Genomic DNA, 21,923 nt, shown 5'->3' on the forward strand with positions numbered 1-21,923 from the left:
ATTTACCACTGGAGGGGGCTGTGCAGGTAATTGTGTACCAACCTCAGAAGGCAGAGGGTTACATTACCACAGGTATGTGCTAAGGAGGATGGAAGAGCTGGTGTTACCTGAAGAGCAACAATCACTGACAGGATACAGATGTTTGCCCTTTCCCCTCTTTCTCTGCTCCACTCTAGCCCACTGGAGGAGCTGGATCTGAAGACAGAGGATCTTTGAATCAGATAGGAGGGTTTTAAGTCTTAAATTAAACTGCACTGAGATTTATTCACCAAAAGGAACCAGGCAACTATGGAATCAGTCTGCCCAACTCCAAGGCCATCATGTTCCCACAGCAGTCTGATGTCCTAGCTCTTAGCCTTATTTATTCTATTCCTGGAAGCTGGTTTCTTTCTTCCTCTGGGCTAACAGCAGACTATAAACTGATATGTTATCTGCTAGAAATGGTCCGTGTTTACCACCTATCTGCTCTAAATGACAGCCTAGCAAAAAAAAAAAAAAAAAAAAAAAAAAAAAAAATTAATACCCTTCCTCCATTGGAAGCCCTCTAAATGCTGCTCCAGGCAAAGGCGGCATGCAGGAGGAACCCCATGGCAGCCCAGGTATGAGACAGGCAGGAAGCTGCAGCCTCGCCATTACTCCGAGGTTACCAAAATGGCTGTTGGTCTGCATTCCTTCCAGACAGTGCTCTGAAGGGCTTACCAGTTAGAGTGGAGCAGACATGCTGGATTTCCAGGGACACACCTGGTATATGCCTGCTGTCCTAAACTCATTATTCACAGACTTCCCATTCAGGCTCAAAAAAACTCCATTCTAGATAAAATAAATGGACGTTCTACCAAATAGTAATAAACTGACAGTGGCAACCTCGAGGCATCCTTGAGTTGGTTCGTAACAAGGACTAAGAGGGCCAGGCATGAAAAGAACTCAGACAAATCAAGGAGAGCCAGGCCTGGGAAGAGCCTATCTACTAGCCTTCCTAGTCTAGGACAGTGACCAGCCCCTTGAAAGGAAGCGCCAAGGACTGGGGTCATAACTCCCCCAGCTGACTCTCTACCCTTCAGCATCATGTGTCATTCTTGACAAGCTCTGGACCAGAGACTCCGGTAGTTGTTAGAGAGAGATCGCTACCTTAAATATTGCCTGGTGTCCCCGGGGCTTGCCCTGGTACTGAATAGGGACACGGGGTCACACAAAGACAAGACCATGATCTTGAGGTTCCAACTTGCTTTCCAGTCATTTTAAATCCATTTTCAGCCCAAAAGAACTAACGAAAAAAGAAAAACACCTGCAACTCCACTACTGGCTGGCTCATCTTTCTTTTCCTTTTTAGCTGTATTTTTTTTCATTTTTTTTGGACTAGATCCTTTCTAAAATTCAAAATTCTGAATAAAGTCTACGGGGGAAAAATGTCCCGGATTCTGCTACAACTTTCTGACTCGAAGTGACAAATGATTTGCAAGTTTCTTCTCTCCCGTTTTACCCCGGGAACCTTTCCCAATCTGGATCCCGTGTTGTGGCCACACCCCAAAGGCAACAATGCTTGATGCCACTAGGGGCTCATCATACTTTCTGCACAATCTCCTTGACCAGGGCTGCTACAGAGATCCCCACAATGTACTTATTAGACCACTAAATCGCTCATTGGCATTACATGAGAAAGCAAGGGTTCAGTGATCAAAGGTCTTTATTGAAGTGCAGATTTTAAAACATTACCATGATTCTTTACTACAGGACTTCTTAGAGCTTTCAAAGTGCAAACAGGCAAGTGAATCCCTACTAAGGAAAGGGAGTACCGGGAGGCAGCACCCCCCGCCCAATGGTGGTGCCCTTTTTGTTCTTTGGAGACTGTCTGGAGGGATGAATGTTTATCGCACATACTTTAGGAATGCCGTTCTACTAGCCTTACTAGAAATACATCCCTACCACGTATAACTAATACATGTAAAACACTAATTATATTAATTTCATGAGTCCGTTCTTTTTTTATTTCCAATTCCACAACAATCTGATGCCATGCTTCCTTCTATTACCACTGAAGAGATGGACACATTGAGTTATTTTACCATCTATGAGTTCTGTTGTACATAGCATGTGGGTATTTTTCTTGAGTAAATGACCCCTATTTGAACTCAAGATTGATATTACTTTGACTTTGTGCCACTGCCTACCTTTGGCAGAAGAAGTTTCAACTTTGCAAAATATCAAAATCAGGAAATCAGGTGCTTCACAAAAGGAGCATCTTTTTTTTTTTTTAATCAGTCTTGTCTAGGTGTTCAGTGAACTTTTCGCATCAATCAAGAGCAAAAATAACGCACCCCCCCCAAATACCAAACACGGGGAGGCAGACCTCTCTTCTTCCTCATGCTCAGTTCCCGCTAGATTTCAAAGCAAACTGTACTGGGACTCAGAAGAACCCCAGCCGCCTCACCTCTCTTTGTTATGCATGATATTTCTTATGTGATTTGAAGAAAGCACTGTGGCTGTCCATTTCTTGAATGTCTTATCAGGATTCTTCTTCTGAAAAGTTCAGGAAACCCAAGCCGAAAGCCACCCGGAGAAAGTTGAAGCTTCAGTGCCATATCTGAATGTCCTTGCAGACTGCTACAGTTCAGGGTGATTATGACCTAAGGTACAAGCCCCGCAGACGTCGTCTGTCCTGTAATCCCTTTGCTCTTCTGCTCCCCCCTCCCCCTAGACATTTAGGAAGATGCACTCAGGCTAAGAGGCATAAAATGAGGACATAAAATAAGTCACATTCTTTTCTTTATAAACTGTGATTATCCTATGGGTAAAACATTCATACAGACGTCTGCTGGAGCGGGAATTCTGATCCACTTTGCATTCTCCCGACTTCCATCTTTACTATGAGTGTTTGATTGTTATGTGCCTGTAGCCTCAAGTAACCCAGTAAAAGAGGCCCTTTAAAGCCAGTTGGGTGGGGGTGGGAGGGGGGGAATGTCCTCTTGGTTTTTCTTAAAGCACCATCCAAATATTTTTACTATAATAAGTCAAGGAGAGAAGTTTCCGAATCGCTCAAGTCCATCACTCCCTGAAAGCACACCGAAAACTGTAGAACAATTCTGATTCAGCTGTGGGCCTGTGCCAGGCTCCAGACAAGGGCTCAGTCTGGTGTGACATCTGCCGTACTATGTGTCCATTGCTCTCTGGAATTTAATTCATTTGCAATCACTCCATCCAAATGATAAAACATGAGATGTGCTATACTCCGGGGGTAAAATGAAATGATTGTCTTTAGTGCGACCACAACCATTCGCTGGGAAGCGATACACAGCTTTTTCTAATTGGGTCCTGATGATTGTCTTCCGGAAAAGAGCGAGTTCAAGGAACGTTAGTAAAATCCTGTGAAGTGGAAGGCTGGGCATAAATGGTCTTGCCCTCTCTGGTGCATCACATAGCTGACAGGACCATAGGTTGGGTCTTCTCCAGAAGGACAGCAACAGTCTTTGGGAGGGAAACTACTTCAAAACTGCAAGCAACTTGGGATACTGACTTACTGTAAGACACAGTTTAAAAGGTGTGCCAATAGGGTCAACAAATTCTTTTACTTATCAAGGACTACTGTGCAAACACCTCCAAATCCAAAATATTATACCCGCCTGTCTATGAAGTATCGTGAAGTTTCCTAAGAGTTGTATGGGGAACACTGCCCGCTGGAAATGTTAACGACTAGGCATTAAAAACAACAACAACAAAAAACCCCAAGATGAATCTCAGGAGAAAATACACATATATACACACATAAGAATTTAAGAATCTCTTATCTCCCATATGCCACATATTTAATATAAACCTTTGAAACAAGTTCAGATGAAAAAAGTTCAAAGTTCTCCAAAAGTGAAAGATTAACTTACTTGTAAATATTCCCTATTGTCCCAAACATCAGTGTGTTGTGTTTGTTTGTTTTTATTTCTATGCAAAAGTATGCCTTTAAATTCCTTAAATGATACAGGATACACAAACCAGTTTTCAAATCATAAAGCCAGGCATCTTGCAACTTTAAAAAGTTAGGTAAAAGGTATCATGACACATCACACACGCAGGCGCACACGCGCGCGCGCACACACACACACACACACACCCCAATGACAACATTTGGCCTTTCCTAAAATAAGTACACGAAGACTATCAAGGGTGGCCAGGAAGGAATCCTGCATCACCCCTCCCTGCAATCCAGGTAGTTTCCTTTAATCCAGTAGCAGATCTGAGCATATTTGAGAGGGGTGATTCTAACGGCCACGTTGAAGTCCTGCGGAGAACCATTCATGTCTACCCACTGGTGCCCTGAAAAGATGCCAATAATTTTCCGCTCCCACTTCTGCTGCTGCCTCTTCCACATCCTCACATAGACCCCGGAGCCACTGGCCCCGGGCTGGGCGTCGCACTGCTGGTAGAGCAGGTCATAGGTCTCGTCTTTGACATCACAGAAGCGGTACACCAAGTTGCCGGGACGATCGTTGTCATACCCAGAGAAGTGGATCCTGCCCCCGGGCAGCTGCTTGGCCGGAGGGCTCACCCCAATCTTCATGAACTTTCTCTTGTGGGGTTTTTTGAGTTCTAGGAGGGCATAGTCATAATCCATGCCAATGTCGTTGGCATTGCCTTTGATCCAACCCTTGGGCACGTGGGTACGCTTCACCCGGATCCACTGAAACTTCATCTTCTCTGGCCCTGCGGAGCTTGAGCTGTTGGCCCCGCGACCGCCGTCTTTAAACTTGGGTTTCAGGAAGCCCACTCGAAGTTTCTGGGTCCCCTTCACATAGGTTTTCCCATCGTGGATGCAATGGGCAGCCGTGAGGACGTGCTTCTCCGCCACCAGGGTGCCCGTGCAGCCCGTAGATAACTTCACTGATGTGGAGAAGGGGTAGTTGAGCAAGAAGTCCTTCCCGAAGATACTGAATCTGCTGTCATAGCCATAAATCTGCCGCTTCCTCCGAGACCTTCCTGAAGACTCTTGGCCCCTGCCACCGCTGAGGACGTAAATGCCCACCTGCGTCTCCGTGCGGCTGCCGTTGGCATAGAGCGTCTCGTAAGACAGGTACTGCTTGGCCTCTTCGTAAGTGGGCAGCGGAGTCCCCTTATGACACTGGGGTCCACATGAGGAGGACACATCCAATCTGGCTTCGGCCTCAAAGTCTGGCTTGCCCAGGTTGAGGGTGGACTGGGGCAAGACCACGGGGAGGCGGTAAGCAGGCCAAGTGGGTTTCCAGTGGGTGCCATAGGGGCTCACCTGCCCAACAGCACAGAGCAGGAGGAGGAAAAGGAAGAGGAGCCCTGGGATCCCCGCCATGCTGAGCACCACTCTGTAGGAACAAAGATAAGCAGGTCAGGAGGGCAAGGGGCTGAGCAGCGGCTGGCTGAGGAAACAGCCCGGCAGCATGCCTGTCATTGTTTCCAAGTCTGTGAACCCTCCTCAGGAATCAGGGTGTGGAGAGGAATCCCAAGATAATGGTCTCACTTACAATCCAAGGCTGAACCCGGGAACTTTCCCGTGCTCAAAATGAAACGGGGTGTTCATTCCCTTCTACATTTCAGATGCCCCTCATGATGGCCCAGCGTGAGGTGGCGAGCAAACAGTCATTCGTCCCCAGAAGAGCTGCTCTGGCAGCCCCGGGTTCTGTGTGATGTCTGGCCTTCTTTGTGCTCGGTTCTAAACTTTTATTCTCTCCCATCTCCCTGGTCCACCTGCCCCTCTTTCCTTATTTCTGCCGTTCTCAGTACAGCCTGCGCTTGGAAAACCTTCAGTGCAACTTGCTCCTGTAAATTTCAACTACACAGCTAACTGAGGGACCGAGGAGGGATAGCTCCACAGCCACTCACTGGGATTCCTATCGCTTCGAAATGGGGAGTGACTCCAAAGAGAGCATGAGACTTTTTTCTTTTTTTGAAAAATCTTTAAAGATTTTATTTATTTATTTGACAGAGAGAAACCCAGCAAGAGAGGGAACACAGCAAGAGGAGTGGGAAAAGGAGTAGCAGGCTTCCCACTGAGCAGGGACACAGATGAGGGGCTCGATCCCAGGACCCAGGGATCATGACCTGAGGGGAAAGCGGACACTTAATGACTGAGCCACCCAGGAACCCTTTTTTTTTTTTTTAAATTTAAAACAACCTTAACTATTATGAATTTAGTTCCAGAGTCATCAGGCCTCTAGCAAACAAGATATTCCTTCTTCCTTTGGATTCTGTGGCCTGCTAACAGAATCTCTGTCAAAGATCTGAAGCTCTAACGTAGCATCAGGTATCACATTGTGAGCTTTACTGCTGGTTACTTTTCAGGTCTTTGTATCTATGTTCCTGGCTCCACTGAATGCCTTGAATTTGGCCCTATGCTAATGCTTGCTCAACAAAGATTTATTGAGTGGATTTACTGAATGAGTACTTGTATTCATCGAAGAGTGAGTGAGTGATTCGTGTAGCTACAAAAACCACATTTCTGGAACGATGCATGCTGAGTGCTAATGACAGAAATGTATGTGGATGATGGGGCGGCTCAGGGAAAAGGGCATGGAATCCAGGTGTGGGGAGGATCAAGAACAGGGGAGCCATTCCAGGGAAGGTGATGCTTGAGGTGGGTGGTGAAGGTGAGGAGAAGTTAGATAATCTAAGACAGGGTGAAGGGGACACTTCGAGAGAGGGGACGGTAGTACGCAAAGACACGGAGACGTGCAACCGTGCAAGTCATTTCAGAAACTGTACTTAGCTCAGCAAAGGTGGGAGAGGCGGGGGGCAAGAACCATATTATGCAAGACTGTGTATACTAACTGAAGAAGTTTAGATTTTCTCCTGAAATGTATGTTCAAAGAGCTGGATCAATCATCCCACCAGAAAAACAACAATGAAAAATGAGATTGGGAAGTACTCCCATAAACATTCAAGGACCAGCTGGCTCTGACTCGCTGTGGATCTTCTGTTCAGGAAAAGCTGACGTAGCAGGTAAGGTAATTAGTTCATGGTGAAGGTTTCCTGAAAGGAGGACATGGAAGGGTTAGGTCTCCTAGGCTCTGGCACCTGGCAGGAGTCAGGAAGAAGCCATCTCCTTGTTCCCATTCTCTTCCTCTTGAGAGCACAGACCTGCTGGCAGCTTTTGGGTACCTTTTGCTTTCTTTTACATAAAACTGGTAAATCCCATCGATCTGATCTAGTCCAACTGAGCATGCCAACCCACATTCCCAATATCTACACACGATATTACTAAGAGGTGTGCTTATCCGCCCCCTTTCTGAGATCTTTTTGCTTGGCTCCTTCTCTCTGATTCCACTTCTGTTAGAGAAAACAGGGATAGGATAAAAAAGGAATGAGCTCCCAGAAAAGGTAATTCCGTGGCTCTTCCTGATTCTTTGAAATTGTTTCTTTCCCTTTTGCCAAACAGGAAGAGTCTCTTGGCTCTTCTGCAGGAAGGTAATACATCTAGTGGTTTCTCCAAATCCTTGAAACCCCGGGGAACGTGTGTATGTGCACATACGTGTTTACATGTGCTTGCTGGTGGGGAGGGTAGATACCATCATGACTAAAGGCTCTAAGTGGATGAGGGAGGGGATGCTAATGCTAGGAAAGCCTTCCTCCCTAATGGGGACTTCCCCGGTGGGCTAGTTGTGGTGAGGACAACCCTTTAGGAAACTTCAGGAAACGGCTCTGTGTCTGATTATTCCCATCTCCTGGCTCAGGACCCAGTCCTTAAACATATGTAGGTCCTGGACAGCCTTTTTCTCTATAAGTTGCTGTCTGGGTAACTAAATGCCCTCCACACTAGAATCCCTGCCAAGTGTGATATGTACTAGGAGGAATCCTGCATCTCCCACAGGGCTGTGTCTTGGACCCCTACACACCTTTGCCTCCTCCCTTAGATTACCGTGGAGAATGCTGATGCCTGCTAACATGGACCAGCAGATGTGTTAGGCCACCTTTGACTTCAGCTTATCTAAGAAAGAAAACACAGGATCCAGAGGTCCAAGCTGCCAAGTATTCCTATTCTCAAGATGTGATTCTTAAGCGAGAGAGAGAGAGAGAGAGAAAGAGAGAGAGAGAGGAGATGGTATTATGCTATGAGTTTTTGTAAACTGTAGGTAATCTTTTTGGTGTGCATGAAGAACAGGGACAGGGCGGGTAGAGCATGCTCCCATGGGCCACCATCTAGAGCATGCATCCTCAAGTCTCAAACTGGAAATTTACACGTGAACTGGACGCTGGAGTGCACTGCCTAAATTATCTACTGTAGCAGAATTCCTCCAGTGGCATCTCTTTAACCAAACATTGAAATAGTCCATTGGCAGGAGTGTCAGGGAAGAGAATGGCAGGAAAGAGTCTGCAATATTAACTAGGAACTGGGTCTTAATGAATTAACCTCCTCTTAGGCAAAATTAACTCTAATTTCACTTTCCCAAGTGCTTTGCCTCTACAGCAAACCCATTTTAAAAATATTTTCAGTCCTTGAAACGTGTCTTATCTCACAGTGAGGTCACGGATTTTTTTTTTTTTTCTTTCTTTCTTTCTTTTTTTTTTTTTTTTCATTTTTTGTTAAGGTCGGTCTTTTCAAAAAATGTTTTGGAACCAGCTCCCGAAAACATTTAGGAGAGTTAGGGGTCTGGAGAAATGGAGACAAGTTTTTTCGTGGGCATAAGGGCTGGGCAGTCAGTTAGGGTCTCTCACTGGCCACGGCTTCACTCGGCTTCCTAAAATACAGGACTGAATTTGTTCCTCAGAGAGAGGACAAGTGACGTGCCAAGAACTTTTGGGATCATTTATAAATCATACGATGCTGGTAGAGGATGCTAAAGAGAGTTTTATTAGGATATTAATATTCTCTAAGGAATATCAATATCAATATTCTAGATAGAATATTATCTAACTAATACCTAACAGTCATTCAATGATATTACTAACTGAAGAGTCCTTACAACTAATTCTGATCATTTAGCCAGAGAAGGAGAAATCAGCCCAACTATAAGTAAAGGTCTGCTAAACCAACAAGGTAGTGTCAAGATATCATCCTTTAGGAATAAACTTTTTGGATCCCTTAAAAACAGAAACTTCCATTATTCAGAAACACTGCCTGCAGGTTCCCTATATTATTGCTTAAACTGAACTCATTAACTTGTAGTAAGACCTTGTTCTGACGGTATATATCTTGATTAAATTCTCTTTGTAACTTTGAAAGCTATAAAACTGCATTAAAAAGACTTTAATTCATATTTAGAAATTAAAGCAGACTAATGCAGGTCAAATTCTTCCAAAGTGGTTAAGTTTGCTGTTATTATTATTTTTAAAATTTTACTGAAGTATAATTATATTAGTTTGAGGTATGCAACATAATGTTTTTTTAACTGACTATAAATTGGGAGATAAAGTTGTATGTTCTCAGGCTCCCAAATGGGATTAAGCTGACATCTGTATTAAGGTTATGTATTGCATAAACTGCTCACCCCTTTACCAGATGTGTGTTTAGGGTAGCTTAGAAATTATTCTGAGTAACAACCTGAATGGATGATCCCTTTAGTCTTTTTAGTGCCGGTCTTTTCAGACCCAGGATTTTGTAATTTTAGAATTTTCCAGGGTCACAAAAGCCCAGGGCAAGCACTCTGCTGTACACAAACAGGATCTGCACCATCATTTACTGTTTGGGAGCTACACGGACAGAATTCAGGAGGCCAGAGGCGGAGGGGAAGAGGAAAATTTATTTTGCTAATCTCTTGCCTATCTGGGAGACAAGATTTCCTTCCTCAGTTCTCCAAGAGGGCGGCTTTCAAGAATGGTGTGGAAGGATGGCTGGGTGTGCAGGCTCTCAGAAAAGTGTGAGGGGATAATCTCACCCATCAAGGCCCTTTCCCAAGGCAATCACACCCTACCCTGACTCCTTCCCCATTAATAAGACGCCAATGATAACCATGATACTTTAAAATTAGGTTGGTGGCTTTGCATTAATTTCTCAACTCACCTGATGATAATTTCCCGAATAATTTCCCAGAAGACAAGTATTGTTTCCATTTTTATAAACTCTAAGCGAGCCTGCACTATGCCCATTTAAGTCTACTTAAACAAACACTATAGGATAGAAACAGATATAATAACAACATTCATAATCTCACTGTTGGAAAGGAAACTAATGGATTCCATTACCCTGAAATTCTTTCTTGCCTTCACAAATCAGTCACCTTATCTTTATAGAGCTGTCTGAAATACGCACCCCTTAAAAAACAAAACAAACAAAAAAACCCAAAGATTTCCAAATCTTACCTTCCAAATTTTATTTTCATTTTATCTAACTCAAGATGAAAAAAATTCAAGTCTATAACATTTCCTTTCCAGGAATAAGCCTTTACTGGATAAAGATTCCTCACATACATAATTATCTTGTAAAGTTCTCAACCAAGTATTCTCATGTATCACTTCACCTGAATGACAAAGCGGAACGGAAAATTAAGGTAAGCAAGTATTTTTTTTTTAAGCCATGCTTAGTAATACAGAAACGATTCCTTTTCCAACTCTGTATCTCTGACTGACAAGAGTTACACATTCTGTGCTCCAGCACTCAGCATGAGCCACTGTCCTGCTGTCCACCATCTAAAAATATTTATACATTAGGAGGATGCTGCTACTTCACAAATCCACTAATAATCTAATGGTGAAGGGACTGTGCACATTGACGTACACACCATAGCCATCTGTTTAGAGGTTTGGGCACTGACACTTCTCTGCCCCAGAACTGCACCTTCGTCTTCAACACTGCAACAACCCAACTCTCCTCAAGAGGGCAAGTGTTCGGGAGAATGACTAACTTCTCTAGCAAACAAGTGCTGGGAGAAGAGGAAAAAAAAAAAAAAAATCTAATCCTCAGGACATACATTCTCTATCGTACAACAGATGAATTCCTGTGACCACTATAAACAGTAATGTTGAAACAAACAGTGGGCAAGTCTGTGGAGATAAAAGTTTTGGACACCATCTGGAAGGCTACCAAAAGGTTTTCCATGGAATCTGCGGCAGGAATACTGAACAGTGAAACCATGCTAATTCCTAAAGCAAATACCTAAAAATGAAAAAAGCTCTGTGAACCCTCTGCAGCCAGGCTTGGTCTCATTTTCCCGAGTCACAGAACCTGTTAAAGGAAAACAGACCTAATCACATAATGGTTTAAGAATTACAGCCCGGACAGTAAAGAAATACAGGGCATTTATAAGCCTGGGCACCCTAAACACAATCTTGTGGTCAAACCAAGTTTAACTTCTTCTGTATCAACTTTTAGGCAAAATGAACTACCCTAGTGAGCTTGGGACAAACCGGGTGGCAGAACAAGACCAGAGTGTACCAAACTGTCAGTGGTGAGACCTGGAGAAAGGAATTCCCCAGAGCCAGTGGGAGTTATGCATGAATAATGCACGGTGGACTGAATCCTAAGGGATCTATCTCTGAGAAGAAAACTATGTGGGAGAACCTGTACCTATTATACACTGAAGACTGGGGCCAGTAATGCTCTCAGATCCACCAATGGGCACTGCAGTATTAATACTACAAACAGGAAAGTGCACCCAAATTCACCATCTACTTGAATAAAGTGTTGGTGTTACAAAAATGAGATCCATATTAGTTACCTGGCAAGAAAGCTTCCTTTCCAGCTCAGGTACAGGAAAGCATGACAGTGACTATTTACGTGGGAAGAACACAAGTAAAACAATTTATTCAAATGCAGAAGGTCTACATATGCTGAAACTTTCACAAGTAAACATAGTGGCTTTTGTAGCATTTCTCTTAAATTCCTTCCCCCATCAGGCTTTTTGAGAGACACAGTCCTTAGGTCTATTTTCAGTGCTTTTACGCACAAGGAGGATCCTGAAACAAGGGCAATAAATATCCTCACTTTAACTGGCATTAGGCTTTGGCCACAGCTAACCTCAAACTATAAAGTCCACTCCTTCCCCTATGGCCACGTGAATATGACTGGCATTGGCCTGTGTGCTCCGAGGAGCACACAGGGAGGGATTCCTTAAGTCCAGTTTCGGGCGCTGAGGGAAGCCAGTCCATCCCCACACTGATCACGAACAACCTGGAGCTTTCCACCAGCCAGGGGCTGTTTCTCTTTCTGAAGTCTCTTGGGTGTTGCCCGAAGGTTAATAAAACACCCGGAATTTTATCAGCTGCTTTTTCATAAGATGTTGGAAAGCAACCCTAATTTGTATCCCGGAGGGGAATGGTGGTTTTTCCTCACCAAAATAATAATTCTCCCTCCTCTTCGAAAACATTTTTTAAACTTTTCAAACTTTTATTTAAAAGTTAACTCGTTCCACAGGCCGAAGAAGAAATATTTGCTTCCAACGGTGGTGATAGTTCACAGTTTATAAGGAAGCACACGGCCATCCAATTAAAGTTCCAGAGAAAAGATCCTAGATCCTAACCTGGGCTTGCTGCACTTTCCTTGCTGGCTAAGATGTGTTCACAATCACGCGCCCAGTTAAAAATTAATGTTCAGATCATGTTGGAATACATGTATGCAAAACCCCAGGAAAGTAAGTGCTGGTGGTGGGTGGGGGTGTGCGGGCGCGGAGGAGACGGGGGTGTTGTCATCGCTCAGCTGGAGGAGAGCTCACCCAGAGCCGGCTCTTCCCCTGCTCCCACCCAGCATCCAAGGCAGCACCCGTCTTTCCCATCCGCTGCCGGGTGACACGGTGAATGCAGGCGCCCTGCTGCCCCTGAGTCTCCGCGGAGCTCCTTCAGGCCGCGGGCCCCAGCCCTCCAGCCCCAAGGGCGGCCGGGCGAAGTCCTCGGTGCCCCCCGCAGCCAGCAGTCACCCCACGCCGCGCGCACCGGCCCTTTGTCCCGCTGCTGTCGGCGCCGCGCTCCCCGCGAGTTCCGCTGCGTCCCGAGCCCGCGCCCGCACTCACCCGCGCCAAGCAGTCCGCAGGGGCTGCGGCTCACTGCGCGGCTCCTACAGGTGTGGGCGCCGGGAGGACGCGTGCGACTCCCATGCCTGCCCCGCCGCGCGACCGAGTGCGAGCTGGCGGGCGGGAGAGCGAGCAGCGCCGGCAGCGGGCGGGTCCGCCCCCCGCGCCTCCCGAGGCCCGCCCACCCCGCCTCCGGCCTCGGGGAAGCCGCGCGCACGCCGCCCCCACCCCACCCCCCGCCCCCAGCCCGCGCGTCCGCACCAGCCCCCGCCCCTCGCCTCAGGCGGGAACTGAGGGCCGTCGGCCCCGGGGTTCCGCCCCCGTGCGGTCCGCGCAGGTGGGCCCCCGCGGCGCGTCGGCTCTCGCCGGTCTCGGCCTCTCGGCGCCCATCCGCGCCGCTCTCGCGGAGGGCCCGCCCGGCCGGGGAGCCCGGCGCCTTCACCCTTCCGGCCCCGCGCACCCGCGGGGCTCGGCCGCAGCCTCTCGAGCGAGTCTCGGGCCTTCGCCGCCTGCACGCAGCTGCCTGCTCGCGAAGACGGAGTGCTCCCCAGGGTCGCCCCCAACCCCGCCTAGAACTGGGGACGCGGGCTACACCTGGGGCATGGGGAAACTCGGCAAACTAAAGAGTTGGGAGAACTCTGTGCACTTGAGTTTTTAGCGGATGACCGAAGTCCTTCCCGCTTCACCCAGTTTCTCAAGTGCCTCCGAGGAACGCAAAGCTGCGTTCGGGGGGCAGGACCACCAATGCTTTGCATCCCTTTCCGCACGCGCGGGGTGCGTGGGGCCCGGAGCGCGGCAGGCCTTGGCCGCCTCTGAGTGCCGGGCGGGCTGCGGAACCCACCGCCCTGATCAGCTTTCTATAGGGGCACCAGCTGGTGGAGCCACCTCCTCGCCCAGCCGGCCTGCTTCCTGGAGTTCTCTCCTAGGAGTCCGCAGTGCCGGACTGCGCCATTTAAGAATCTAGTGCTAGAGCTTTCCTCTTCTCTCCCAGTCCGTCAGTATGTAATAGAGATGACGAGGAGCCCCTTCTGGGAACCAGCTTTATACATCAACCGTTGCGCTGAAGAAGCGGCAGAAACCACTGTTTCACAGATAGGTAACTGAAGTTTAGAGGGTTAATGACCTGCCCAGTGTACAGAGGCCACATTTTCTCCGTCAGGCCCCTTAGGGGTCCGTTCTCTCATCAAAGCCCACTCTCAGAAAGGGAGGGTCTAACATACTCTTTCACACCAGGGTGTTAATGATGCACCTAATGTGTTTGTGTCTGCAATTGATTTTAAATAGGAAAGCCCCAACATGTGCTGTTGTGTAGTGTTTCTCAGTAGGCGAGAAACCGATACCCTCCACTATTTTAAGGGCAAAATTTTCTCAAACCTCCCCAGTATTGGCTTAAATTAGTTTCTTTTATAATGTTACCTTACTATATAAAAGCATTAAATCAGATACACATTTCTGTTACAGCTTATGAACAATTCTGGAATAAAGCCAAAACAAATTTAAAAATTAAATATAAAAATCCCTTCCCAATACATTAGTAATGTAAATTAGTAATTAGTAATGTTAAATTAGTAATGTTTACTCAGCTACTATTAGCATCATGTGGTACTGACTACCCAGATAGGGGTACATTTGAGCTCTGGGTGGCTCTCCTGCTCTCAGTATTGACACAATTTTCTCACTTCTTTCCTCTGTTCCAGCAACCACACCTTTACTCACACCCTTTGTCATTATAATATTTGGCTTTCACTTGACTCTAATATATATAATATATATGTATAATATTATATGTGTTAACTTTGTGGGTTTTTTTAAAAAGATTTTTTATTCATTTGAGAGAGAGAGAGAATAGAGCAAGTGAGAAGGCAAGTGGGGAAAAAGGGCAGAGGGAGAGGGATAATCAGAATCCCTGATGAGCAGAGAGCTGGACAGGACCCTGGGATCATGACCTGAGCCAAAGGCTTAACTGCGCCACGCAGGCACCCCTACACTATTCCTTTCTTAATAGCATGAGGGGTAAAGTTATAGCTCTTGGCACTAAGGTGCAGCCCACATAGACACTGAAATCATAAGGCAGTTCTTGGTATTAGATGGTTATCCCAACGATCCAGAATGTGTTTGTATTCAATCTATATGAAAACTACAAAGAAAAGTTAATTATGGATCTCCAAGGGTCCACAACTCCCAACTGGAAAAACTTCATTAAAAGCCAAGTACCTTCCTTAATAGAGGAGCTGGAGTTGGAACTGGAAGGAGAGGATGAAGGGAGACACTTCTCAACCATGCTTGAGTATCATTAGTTTTACCCCAATTCATATATTTATTGAGCATCTGCTACATGCTCACCATGGTGGTAGGCACCAAATTAAAGAGATGGCCAGAGGAAGCCAGTACAGCAACATAATTAAGAGTGCACCAGAGGCATTTAACTATGTGAGTACTATTCTGACCTCTGTCATTTATTAGCTCTGTAGCTTTTGGCTTAACCCTTCTGTGCCTCTGTTTCCTCCTCTGTGAAATGGAGACTACCTCATTGGGTTGTTTCAGGAACTGAATGAATTAATATACATACAATGCTTAGCACACCACCTGACACAGAGTAAGTCCGGAATAAATATTAGCCACAGTTACATCTGTTATATGAGAAGAACAAGCCTTAGCTCTGCTTTGGAGCGGGCTCTTTCAGCAGGACCTCAACCCACACTGACATTCATGACTCCTTTGTCCTGATAGTTTAAAAAATTACACTGTAACCCAATTTGGGGAGCTAGGATGGTGGAAAATAAGATCATTATTCTCCTCACTCAGAAAGAGAAACTGAGGCACGGAAGGATCCAGGAGCACATCCCTTCCCTATCACCACTCCCATAGCTCATCTCAGGTCTGATGCTCCCTATCCAAGGAAGCTCTAACTACAGTTGATCCTTGAGAACTCAGGGCTTAAACAAGCACCACCCACTCCTGTTGTTTCCTGAGGCTGTCAAGAGTGAAATGAAAGGGATACTACATGGTTCTTAGGTTATCATGGTAATTGCCACAGGAACACAAGCAACAGATCTGTAGTGTGTCTTGATCTCCAAGAGAAATAGCAGATGCCCTCCTGCTGAGCCTAGATATTTGTCTTTATGTATTTGACACACTCTCCAGTTCCCAAAACAAAAGCAAAACCAGAAAAACCAAAACCCTCCCTGCTTCTTAAGAACTCAGTTCAAATCCATTGTTTGTAATTGTCAAATACTTTTCATGTGCATAGCAGTCCAGTTGTCAAAAATGCATTCAGGGGGGCGTCTGGGTGGCTCAGTGGGTTAAGCCTCTGCCTGCGGCTCGGGTCATGATCTCAGGGTCCTGGGATAGAGCCCCGCTCCGAGCCCTGCTCCGGGCTCTCTGCTCCGCAGGGAGCCTGCTTCCCACTCCCTCTCTGCCTGCCTCTCTGCCTACTTGTGATCTCTCTCTCTGTCAAATAAATAAAAAATCTTTTAAAAAAATGCATTCAGGGCAAGTCCCCGGGTTTTCTGAGTGTTCACTCTATATAAGTTGACTGTGAGAGAGAGCAAGAGGAGCAGATCTCCCTCACCTCAAGGAAGGTATGCTGTGGATATTAACGAGCAAACAACAACAACAACAACAACAAAAATCAAATACAGGAACAAGAGAGATACAGACTGGATCAGGCTCCAGCTAGAGAACAAGGAAGAGGGAATCATTAATTCCCACTCTGGCTTCCAAGAAGTGATGGAGTTTGAGGTGGAGCTCAAAGGCTGAGAGAAGTTAATAAACTTCATCTCATTGAGTGCCTTCACTGTGTAAATGAGCGAATCAGTGGATGAATGAGGGGGCAGAACCAGCACTGGATTGTAATAATTATGACTATTGTTTATTGAATACATACTATGTGCCAAGTAGCATGAAAAAAACTTTACTGCATGTAATCTTCAAGACAAACAGAAAAAAAATAGAGATCAGGATTATCCCCATTTTGCAGGTGAGGAGACTGAGGTCCAGAGCGATCGCTAAGACACCCACTGTTACACTACTGAGTAACACGGATGGGACTTCTGCCTGATCTGTCCCACTCTTTCATCAACTTTTCCACTCATCATGTTTTAAAAAAATCTTTTTAGAAAGTTTCAACTCTTGCAGTTAAAAAATCAAAGTCATATCAACCTTTAGGGATAAACCTTGGGATATTTAAAATAATGTTTGGAAAACTGAACCACATTTCTAATTGCCAGCATTACGCTTTGTTCTTGATAGAAATCATCTTTTTTTTTTTTTCCCCTTCTGTTTATGTCCCAATTATAAACCCTGGCCATACTGCCTTCTGTGGTAGTACATTGATCTCAAAGAAAGTCAAGGTCTTCTGCAAGAGAATCAGGATTCTTCGTGGCAGCAGATAAATTCCTTTCCGGCATGTCTGAGCTTCATTGGTTCATATTCAGGCATTACATCCACCCCCAATCACAGACACACCTTATTGGTAGGAAAAACTGAGGCTTTGCAGTACAGGGTGTCCGCTAGTTAGAATCTGGTCTCCAGTGAACTGGCCGACTCTTCTCTCGTGGTGCTGTGTTGCTTCCCCGACCTGCCTTTTCTGGAGCTTACAATAAGGAGGTTGAATCAGCTGCTGATGTCGCTCCAGCTCTAAACATCCTTTGGATTCTTCCTTTTGTTCCTATTGTGCAATCACTGAGTACTGTCCTGTTAAATGACCTTAGAACAGCAGACAAGATGACTGAATGCAGGTAGAGGAGAAAGCCAAGGCCATCTCTAAACCTGAACAGCTAAATATTGTTTTGAAGGCTATTTTTTCTTGAGGCTGAGCTCTGTAATCAGCTCAACAATTTAAGTCAGTTCGAAAGTTATCAATGAGGATTATTTCTAAGGAGATACATTTACATACTTAAAAATCATTTCCATGGGGTTTCTTTCGTGATAATGTGGCTTCTTCTGTGGTGTATAGTATGGGTCTAGAAGTTTACTGGGGTAAGTAGGGCTTTCAACTCCATGTAGTGAGTAAAGAGAGTTGAAATGAGAGACAATACAGGAGATTGGCGGTGGGGTGGGGGGTGCGAGTGGGGGGGCATTCTAAACCTGTCTATGTGACCTTGGGTAAATCAGCTCATTTACCAGCCTTATTTCTCAGCTGTAAAAAGAGAGCCTAGATCACCTGCTCTAGCAGCCTTTGGGTCTATGACACCGTAATCCTCGCAGGAAGGAGGATGTACGTATTCTGTGATCGTCGGACACACCTACCATGGGATCCTGGCATAGCAAAGAATATGGAACTCTTGGAGTCAGATTCTCTTGGATCCAATTTAGAATTCATTTAGTCTCTGGGTGATCATGGACAAGTATATGAGCTTCTGTGCCTCATTTTTCTTATCTGTGCTCTGGGGCTAATTTAGGACTATTGTAAAGACTCAGTCAGTACAAAGCACACGGTATAGGGCTCAGCACAAAATAAATTCTAAACTGAACTTACCTATTACTACTACTACTACTGCTACTACTATTGTGAATGTTCAATAAATGTTATAAATGTTTTAAAATTTGTTGAATGAATGAGTCAATCAATCAATTACGTTGGTATAGCACCAATGCTAAAATGTTTAATGCAGGCTTTGTAAGAAGAAATGGTCTTGGGACTCCTGTTAAACAACTCTCAAGGCTTTCTGTCTTAACTCTGGTCTGTAGCAACAAAGAGATTCTTGGAACTGAATTTAGGAGAAATTATAGATTCAAATGGAAGTCAGGGTTATATTTTTTAGTTTCCTCTTCCAAGGTCCCCTGTGGTACCATCAGTTATTTATTCCACAAACATCTACTGAACCACTGATATTACCAGGTCTGTATGTTTGTCAGTGTTTTTGAGAGCAAAACCAGATTTTTTCTTTGTGATGGTGGATTTAAAATCTTGCATGGTTAAAAAATAAAACCACAATAAACTCCTGTAATTAGCCATAGTTTTTTGAAAAGCCAGCAAAAAGAACCACTTTAAAAAATCTTTATAGCATTTAATAAAACAAATGTATTTGTATCGCACTTAAAACTTTGTTAAAATTCCTCTTTTTGTTAAGTTTAGATTACTCATGTTAAGTGTTTAGAAATATAAGCACACTCTGAATATAAATATGGGAAGGTATAATATGCAAAATATTAATATATAAAGTAGTTGTAGAGTTAAATTGTCACAGTGGCACACATGGTGCCCTTTAAAAATAAAATGGTGCACAGCAAAGAAAAGCTTTACTCTAATCCTACTTAAAAGAATATAGCAATTTAAAATTATCAGGAAGAAAAACATGCTTTGGCATTAGCAATTTCCTGTAAACCGTGGGTACTATTCTAAACTGAAAAATTAGAAACATTTTTGAAGTAACTATGTGTTTCTCATTTTCTCTGGTCCAATTCAAAAAGTCTCCAGAGGCCAGCCCTGGGCTTCTCTGATGTCCTCCAACTTGACTACTGGATCTCATGAACAAGAACAAAAGGGGAAAATAAAGGTTTTTTGTTTTTTTTTTTTTTCTTCCTTTAATTGAAGGAGAAGCAGCAGAGCCACTGGCTTTGAAATAGACATTAATAATCTTTTGATATTATCTTTACATTCATGTAATACAATTTTCTCCCAAATCTCTGTAATGTTAAAAGGCATTGGAGGGGGGATTATTTTGTTTCTATGTTTATATTTATCCATAAATCCTGGATTTTCTCTTTTCTGTCTTATAAGGAGCAAGCTTTTATGTGGTTAAATATGGGGTCTGGATACTAAAAATCAAGGTCTTTTAAGAGTTTTCTTCTTTTTCCTCTGGCAAATGTTACTTGTCCTTCAAACTCAAATATCAACTCTTTTCTGAAGTTTTCCAGATCCTTCATTGCTAGATATGTAAATTCATCCTCTATGCTTTTATAGAATCGTATTGACATATCTTAAATTGTAACTACAACTGACCTTTAAACAACACTGGTTTGAACTGTGTGGATCCACTTATATGCAGATTTTTTTCAATGAACACAGTACAATACTGTGATATGGCACCCCATAACCCAGGCATTGCCCAAGGGTCAACTGTACATATGTACATGTTCAACCTCAAGGGGTCCTGAGCTCCCTATCAGCAGGAACTCTGTCTTGTTTTTCTTTCTTGTCTCTGTGGTTTTCCTCGATAGTCTAGCAGAGAGCCTGGCTCCCAGGAGAGGCTCAACTGATTTTTATTAACAAATGATTGAATGAATTAAGAAGTGAAATTCTAATCTGCTTTAAATATCAGGTCTGAGATAATTTGGCTTGCCTAACACTAAAACCAGGACACATTGTATATACCATTTGTACCACGAGGGCACTAGTGTTTTCCGGGATAGAAGTCTGAATTTCTGCTTAATGCCCTTCCACCATTCCTACCTTACAGAGAAATGTCAAGATAACAAATCTAATGTCCGCTTGGCTGCTTGTTTCATTTCACAACTCATTTTATGGCTACATGATGGTGTTCTAGGTTATTTGCTCACAATTTGTAATATTCTCATTGACTTTTTACAGAACACTTTGGAATATGCTCTGAATTCTGGCTGCCACAGTGTGTTCTGAATTGGTGTGCCGGAGACTCCCACAGGATTGTAGAATCTTATTTCCCAAACTTTATTTTCTCCCACACCTCTAGAAGATGTTAGAATAGGTTGTCCATGAAAAAAAAAAAAAAGTCAAACATGTGTATTGGTCTTTCAAATGCTCTGAGAAGTCCTGAGTGGAGAAACCTGGTTAAGCTCCTTTAAATCAAAGTTATCCAATCTTATTTGACTGTGAACTCTTTTTTTTTTCAATATTATAGAACATTCATGGAACAGTAGACTTCCCTAGGATATATTTTGAGAAACACTATCCATAAAGTTGCTCCTATTCTGGTACTAAACTACTTCTGTTCTCAAAATGTGGTTTGCACTTTTGTTTCCATTTGAAACTCTGTTCTTTATATCCACTTGTCTCAATTCCACTCATATATCAAAAATCTAACACAATGGCTCATCCTCTACAAAGTACTTTTGTTGGTCTTTGATTTTTCCATAACACTTTCTACAACTTTCTTATGGCTCTTTTAATTTTATTTTTTTTTAAAGATTTTATTTATTTATTTGAGAGAGAGACAGAGATAGCAAGAGCAGGGACAAGAGAGAGAAGCAGGCTCCCCTCTGAGCAGGGATCCCAAGACCCTGGGAGACACTCAACCAACTGAGCCATGGACGTGCCAATTTTATTTCTTTCACTATCTGTTTACCTTTCCTCTCCCCAACACTGGCTGTTTTGGGTTTGAATCTCTGGTCTGCACTCCTTTTGCTGGATGTATCAGTTGGTCTCAACAGGAACACAGTTTGCCCCTGATTGGTTCAAATGAAGAGACTTCATGAAGCAGCTACTTGTAGAGGTGAGAACAGGGTTAAGGGAGGAGACAAGGACAGAGAGCACCCAAGTCTAGTAACAGGGAGATGCCATTACTGCTGTTCAGGTGGGAGGTCGGGGAGGAAATGCTGTAGCCCCAAGGGGAGGACATGTTAGAGGGGGGCCTATTGCTAGAGCTGCATGGTCCAGGGAGGTTGTAGCCGCTGCAAGGATCTGACATGGGGGAGGGATGGAGTGAGACAGAAACATCCTGACCTCTTCTCCTCCTACCCTCTGATCCCTGGAGCCTGCCAAAGTCAGCTCACAGGGGAGCTGGGCTGTGGTGTGAGCAAGGCTCAGCCTCACAGGCACCGAGCAGGGCGGCGGAGGGTACAGAATGGCCGAGAAGAGCCAACACACTGGGAAAGCCAATGTTTCCTCATTTACAAAATAGAATAGTGGCAATCCTTTCTTCACTGGATCAGAGTGAGGATTAAATTAGGAAACGTGTCAAAACAGTAACATGTTCTCTGGTGCCTGGTTCTCTGGTCAGGTTAGCTACTTAGCATTATTATTATTATTTATTCCAATAGCTCTATGGATAGCGACTAGTATAAAAGCTAGTTGAGGGAGATAGCCCATGTTGGTTACTTTGTACCCCT

The 21,923-nt window shown here is 44.4% G+C and overlaps 1 protein-coding gene across 4 annotated transcripts; it reads right to left on the minus strand.

The window, feature by feature from the left end:
* Positions 1–4,169: 4,169 nt before the first annotated feature.
* On the minus strand, positions 4,170–21,241 carry PRSS23 (serine protease 23). Of its 4 annotated transcripts, XM_032852859.1 has the most exons (3): positions 11,607–11,657; positions 11,045–11,113; positions 4,170–5,321 (listed from the first exon to the last, which is right to left on the minus strand). In XM_032852859.1, the coding sequence occupies exon 3, from the start codon at positions 5,306–5,308 to the stop codon at positions 4,175–4,177; it is 1,134 nt and encodes a 377-aa protein (XP_032708750.1). In that variant the 5' UTR covers positions 5,309–5,321; positions 11,045–11,113; positions 11,607–11,657; the 3' UTR covers positions 4,170–4,174. The 4 variants fall into 4 exon arrangements, with proteins under 4 accessions (XP_032708750.1, XP_032708751.1, XP_032708748.1 ...); XM_032852860.1 differs by lacking the exons at positions 11,045–11,113; positions 11,607–11,657 and adding an exon at positions 21,161–21,241; XM_032852857.1 differs by lacking the exons at positions 11,045–11,113; positions 11,607–11,657 and adding an exon at positions 12,894–13,031.
* Positions 21,242–21,923: the final 682 nt, after the last annotated feature.

This window comes from Lontra canadensis, unplaced genomic scaffold (genome assembly GCF_010015895.1).
Source record: "Lontra canadensis isolate GAN:19392208 unplaced genomic scaffold, GSC_riverotter_1.0 scaffold7, whole genome shotgun sequence".
NCBI lineage: Eukaryota > Metazoa > Chordata > Mammalia > Carnivora > Mustelidae > Lontra > Lontra canadensis.

Excerpts from the sequence above, each read along its gene's own strand:
- PRSS23 (XM_032852860.1), bottom strand. The coding sequence starts at position 5,308 with ATGGCGGGGATCCCAGGGCTCCTCTTCCTTTTCCTCCTCCTGCTCTGT.